This window comes from Pavona decussata, unplaced genomic scaffold, assembly GCF_977016875.1.
Source record: "Pavona decussata unplaced genomic scaffold, jaPavDecu1.1 SCAFFOLD_84, whole genome shotgun sequence".
NCBI lineage: Eukaryota > Metazoa > Cnidaria > Anthozoa > Scleractinia > Agariciidae > Pavona > Pavona decussata.
The window spans coordinates 1-6,419 of NW_028145502.1; the positions used below are offsets into that span (position 1 = coordinate 1).

Here is a 6,419-nt window from a genome sequence, read left to right on the forward strand (position 1 = left end):
CGGTGAATGTGATGAATATTTACCAAGCTGCGATTCATCACTATTTACCCCCACTTCGGTAAATAACTGGCTCCAGTTGTTCAAAGGCCGGATAACTTTATCCTGTGGATAAGTCACTATCCCACAGTTTCAATCTGCGCAAAGATTTCAGTATTTCCTCTTGTACAAGCCAATATGTACACTCTAACCGCAGTTAAGTTAGGGAGTGTACGAAAACCTTGGACAGCGTTAACGTGAAGTATATTTTAGACCCTGAATAGTGCCTTATCCAGCGGATAAAGTTATCCGGCCTTTGAACAACTGGGGCGTGTTCATTACCACCAGCGCGCGTTGAAGTAGCCTGCGAGCAAGCTCCCTTGGGGGTGGTGGGCGGGAGGGAGAAAGCTTTCCTCCTCCCGCCCCCCACCCCCAAAAGAGCTTGCTGGCAGGCTAGCGTTGGAGAGGGGACGAACAACTGTCTACAGTTGGCAGAAAATATCCTAGCAAAAATTAAAAACGCCGTCACTTCATTCCACATACCCTGAAGAAAAAAAGGCCGTGCTTTTCGAAACACTGGAAAATATACTTCCCTGAACGTGAAATCATTTCATACCTATAAAAGACGGACAAAGAATTATTTCCGTCGTCCACTCGTAAGAACAAACTACGAAAACAAGAGACTTCTTTTCCAGGGTATCAAGGAACGGACCCTTTTAGAACAGTCTTTCAAAGACAAATTCTTTTTTAATTTTCAAGCGAACGTGCCAAAGAGCGTATTTTAATAAGAGCGTTATTATTATTATTATTATTATTATTATTATTATTATTATTATTATTATTATTATTATTATTATTATTCCTACAACCTCCTTTTAACCTCTTTTCCTTTGAAATTCCCGAAAACCTTAGGTTTTTTAATTTTCAAGCGAACGTGCCAAAGAGCGTATTTTAATAAGAGCGTTATTATTATTATTATTATTATTATTATTATTATTATTATTATTATTATTATTATTATTATTATTATTATTATTCCTACAACCTCCTTTTAACCTCCTTTCCTTTGAAATTCCCGAAAACCTTAGGTCTTATTCCCTTTCCGAAAACGCCAGGCCCCAGTTGTTCAAAGGCCGGATAACTTTATCCGCTGGACAAGGCACTATTCGGGGTCTAAAATCAGGCCCGTAGCAAGGGAATTTTTGGAAGTTAATAAACAATGTGCCAAAAAAGGATAATTAAAACAGATTAATGTGCACTGATCAATCAGTCTTGAACTCTGATGCTGCAAGTAAGTGCCTTTTCACAACCTTCAATAATTTGTTTACTACCTGTAAGTTTCTTTCGCTAACAGTTTGTTTTTATATACAACGGTAACGAAGGCGCTCCTACCTTGTAAATCGGAAATAAGAACCAAAATTGATCGAAATCAACCAATATCAAACCGTGAAAGCTGTTGAAATAAACTACTTGTTTTTTAAGACATCCGCTCATTGATAGCAACATAAATGCCCTTAGTTTATAACAATTTAGTATTCCCGCGTTGTCAAAAGCCACACAAATATGTCCTCTCAAGAGCAAAATTTTCCTGCAGTCGGATTCTCACTGCCCGATTCCAAATTTAAAAAGAGAAAGAAAAATTTGTCCTCGTTTGTATACGTCCTCCTTCAAACGTGAAATTAAATTTCACGTGGTCATTAGTCCGCGTAAAAATAAACGGCAAAGAAATGTACCAAAAGGTGTGACGCAGGTGCAAAGTTATTGATTTGCTTACTAAATCTACCGCTTTTTTATGTCTCGTTGTATCTTAAACTCCCTAATCTGTCTCTTTTTTGGGGTGACGGGCCGGGAGGCGGGGAGAGTAGTTTTGTTTAACCATTTTTCTCGGCCTTTTTTTTTTTTTAGCCTTGCTACGGGCCTGAAAATATACTTCACGTTAAACGTTGTCCAAGGTTTTCGTACACTCCTAAACTAGACTGTGGTTAGAGTGTGCATATTCGCTTGTACACGATGAAATACTGAAATCTTTGCACAGATTGAAACCGTCGGATAGTGACTTATCCACTGGATAAAGTTATCCGGCCTTTGAACAACTGGGGCCAGGCCTTAAATTTCCCATATCACGAAAGTTCGAGGTGAAAATTCCCTTTAGAAAACTGTAGGGGATTAAGGGCCTTCCGAAAAGATACTTCACCGAAAGTAAGAAATCTAACCCCCCAAAACGTAAGGATTTGTAACCCTCAAACGTAAGAAATATAACTTCCAAACGTAATAATATAATTCGTAACCTCAAAACGTAAGAAATGTAAAAAAACGATCCGTTTGAGTGCCCCTGTTCTGTTAGTTTAATAGATCCATATCTCAGTAAATATATACTGTATGCTCCGCGTTTTTATTTTAATACACAGTACATCGTTTTTCAAATTTAGCAATATTTAAATCTTCTCCATGCGTTTTATAGCTGTTGAGTTACAATAAAGGCAGATCGGATATTTTCACGGGCGTAAAATTTATGAAAAAATTAAGGGCGCCTACGCCAATTCTTGAACTAAACGCCTTATCAGTTTCGAAATATTCATTCTCTGTCGGTATAAAACCTCCATGCGTTTTCTACTCCGCCAGTCATGACCTTACGCGAATTACGAATTCACAACTGAGAATGATCGTTGAACGATCGAAAAATGTCTCGGTTTAAACTTAAAGTTTGTTGTCCATTTCTTAAAAATAACTCATTGTACTTTTTGGAGGTTGAGACTAGCTCAACGGAACCGCTATCGACCAATCACAGTGCTCAGTGCGGCATCCAATCAGAGTGAGCGATGGTACGCGTCTAAGCCTCAGTAGCGTCCCTATAATTTTCTCACCTTTAATTTCAACCATCAACCACAGGTCGAAGATTTAAACATGGAGCCGTTCGTCCAAGTAGTAGAATACGATTATACTAGCGATTCAGAAGACGAGGAACACCAGGGATCAAATTTAGTGATTTCGTCAGCTTATCTGGACGCACCCCACCTCACGCCGACGGAGCCAGACGAACAGACACCTGTTTCCAGCGACAACGAAACACCGGTTTCACCGAGCCCAACTGCTGTCGTCAAGGACGAACCACGTGCACCTGAAGAGGTCGTTGAAATCTCCAGTGATGAACATTCAGCAGATGACTGCTCGGCCGTCAAGCGACCAAGGATCCAGCAACCTCAGGCCTCTTGCACGAGGGCCTATGCGCTTAAGGCTTCGCAGCTGAGCGACAATATGCGTCAATTTCTGAGACAAGTGCGTTCGTTTTTCACAAAGCAACACTCTCTCAAGCGGCACGGACAGTTCTTAGCAGAAACAACGTACCTGAAAGTGGAGGAACGCGTTTGTTGTAAGTATTCCTCAGTGTAATGAAAGTTTACGACGCTTGTTTTTTGGAGCCTATATGTATCTTCTGGTTGAATACGTCAAGCACATTGCGCTAAACCTGAATTCTTTTTGTCTATTCAAACTGCAGGTTTCCTGGGATTTTCAAGGAATGAAGGACGCTCTATCAAGCCCGAATTATTTGAAGATGCTTCTCTAATCGAGCGTTATTTGGATTACTTGCGGGTGAGTCTCTCTCTCTTCTGATAAGTTAAGTCGCGGTGAAACACCTTTCTGTGACCGTGTTGATCGGGGAAATTCCGCCGGCGTGTCCACACTCTGAAACCAAATCTGAAGTCTTCTCCTCAGACGTAAAAAGAAATCCTTAGAACGACCTGTAGCTTTGAGTACTTTGCCGTAAAATTAAAAAGCGCATCTTTGCACAAGTGGCCAGTTCCAGCGTTCAACATATATCTTGCCAATAATGTTATGAAATTTAGTACTCCGAAATGGTGCAATTCGCAATACTTACTATACGGTCTCTGAGCTAGTTTTATTTCCCACATGCCGTTCTGATTTGCGACTGCACAAGGTTGCTAGTTTTGCGAGAGCGCATACCTGACCGAGTTCGTTATGGGTGGGGCCTTCGAACAGAGGGATTGGACCTTTTTAGGCGTTAAGTTGGACTTAATTATGCATTATTCTGAGATAAAAAAAAAAAGCTCCCTGCTTTGTATTGTAGGCACTTTCGACTGTTTTGATCTGTAGAAATTTTAAGTTTTGCATTTGCGTCCTAGGATGCTCGTGGACTCAGCTCAGCCACGATGGCGAATCATGCGACTTCTATCTTGTATCCGCTGAAATTTATCCACCGTGATCGAGCGCCGGACTACGAAGGTGTGAGCTTGATAAAACAGCTTCGAAAGCAGGCGACCTTGCTTCAACGCCAGGGTGAATTAGACAGGCCGAAGACTAAAGAAGAGTTGTCAGCATTAAACCGCTGGCTCCCGTGGTGAGTAATGAATACAACGATAAGCTCCTAAAATTTAATTTTTTTTTTTTTTTTTTTTTAATATTTATTTATTTTTGATTTCCTTTCAAAGCAACCGGTCTGTTTCAAACAGTGACAAAAAAATAAATAAATAAATAAATAAACAATTAAATAAAATTGAAATTAAATAAAATTGAATTAAAATTTAAAAAAAAAAGAGAATTTTTACCGAAAATTAACAACGGAGAGGGGGAGGGGTGGGGGGAAATTGCTTTTAATTTTGTTTTTAAACTAAGGTTCACAAGAAGCCCTATGACTGAGAACCAAAAGGTCTTGGCAGGTATATTAAATAACTGCTATGATTTTATATTTCCCAGGGAAGGCGTTCTAGAGGCCTGCGCCACTCAGCGGGGAATTTTTGAGGCAACCCGTCTAAGGAGACCAAAAGCCAAAGAAGCAATGGACCTGGTGTTACTGAGTCTGTACTGCCATATACCTCCGTCACGTGGGCTGGAGATACGCACCCTAGAAATTCTGCAGGACCTCGATGGACCATTCATAAAAGCCAATTACCGAAATCGCAATGTCATCCTGCTGCACTCTTCTGGGGCCATTACTTTACACCTTCAACTCTACAAAACTTGGAAGTTTAATGGTCACGAGCAAATGGAACTGGAGGTAACAATGACAATAATTTAATGCTAAATAATTTCCTTAACATATTTCAAGCAAATTGCTATTTACACGTAAAAAATAGAATAATAATAATAATAATAATAATAATAATAATAATAATAATAATAATAATAATAATAATAATAATAATAACAACAATATTTATACAGGGAGCCCACACCACGAAAGTGATATTTAGTGGGGCCCTGTAGATTGAGAAAAAAAAATCAAATTAAAAAAAAAAAACAAACTTCCATGCACAATGAAAGTCAAAGTTAATGCTATTTTTATTTACAATAAAAACTCACATGATCACATTCTGACTAAAAAATATTTTGACTCTCTCCCTAGGCTGGAAGTGAACTAGCAAAGTTGGTGCACGACTACGTCAAGATTCACCGAGCTGAACTTTGTAGTGGTGAGGAGGATACTGGCATTCTTCTTGTGGTGAGTGGCAAATCCTTTGCTTTTATAATCTTTCAATTAAGGCCTTAAGGCCACTGTTCGGATGAAATGTTATTTTCCAAAAACAAGAGATCGCCACCCACAAAATGTCAAACTCATTTCATTTGATCTTTTACAGCTATTTCCCTTTGTCATGGGGCTAAAATATCTTTCGCTTTCTCTATTGCAGAATGCAAATGGCCGCCCATTCACAAGCGCTGCCTTCTCACAGCACATCAAAGGCATGTTTCTCAAACTAACTGGTTGTGCTGTCAGCATCAATTCGCTGCGATCAGCTTTCATCACATGGGCATACAACCGCAGGTAATTAGACCACTGGTCACAGCTTACTTTTTTGAACTACGAAACCCTGGATTTATTTTGCCCATTAGTAAGCATTAGTAAGCATCTTGGACAACCAAGACTTGAAGTTAAACTGAAGTTCTGCAGGAAACAAACTTTCTACGCCTTGGCTTAGAATCAATGAATGAATGAATCAATCAATAAGCCAACCAATCGAACAATCAATCAATCAATCAATCAATCAATCAATCAATCAATCAATCAATCAATCAATCAATCAATCAGTACAACAGGGAAGTTCCAGTTACGTAAAAGTCGACCATTTCCAGTTTGTTTTCTTTCTTTCCCAGTGAGCTTTATAATTGACAACATTAATTTTTCTCCGCAGTGACTGCACGGAGCAAATGAAAGACAGCCTCGCGAAGGCACTCCGCCATTCCAGAGAGATGGCCCAGAACACCTACGACAAACGAACCGCGGTGGAGAAAAATACGATGGCTGTGTCCTTAGCCAGGAAGGCAGCAGAGGAAGGAGAACAATCGACAGCCGCGGCTGTTGACCAGGGTGATGACGTCATCAAGGTCGGCGACTTTGTTGCAGTGGTCGAGGCGGAAAGTACCCTTCAACAGCCCAGGATTCTGCTAGCGCGCATACAAGCCTTTGTTCCTGACAGGATGGCAGCCCT

General features: G+C 40.0%; 1 protein-coding gene across 1 annotated transcript; it reads left to right on the plus strand.

The window, feature by feature from the left end:
• The first annotated feature begins 4,123 nt into the window (after positions 1–4,123).
• LOC146475232 (uncharacterized) lies at positions 4,124–5,482 on the plus strand. The gene is made up of 3 exons (XM_085115536.1): positions 4,124–4,333; positions 4,690–4,990; positions 5,339–5,482. The coding sequence occupies exons 1-3, from the start codon at positions 4,146–4,148 to the stop codon at positions 5,480–5,482; spliced, it is 633 nt and encodes a 210-aa protein (XP_084971662.1). The 5' UTR covers positions 4,124–4,145.
• The last annotated feature ends 937 nt before the right edge of the window (positions 5,483–6,419 follow it).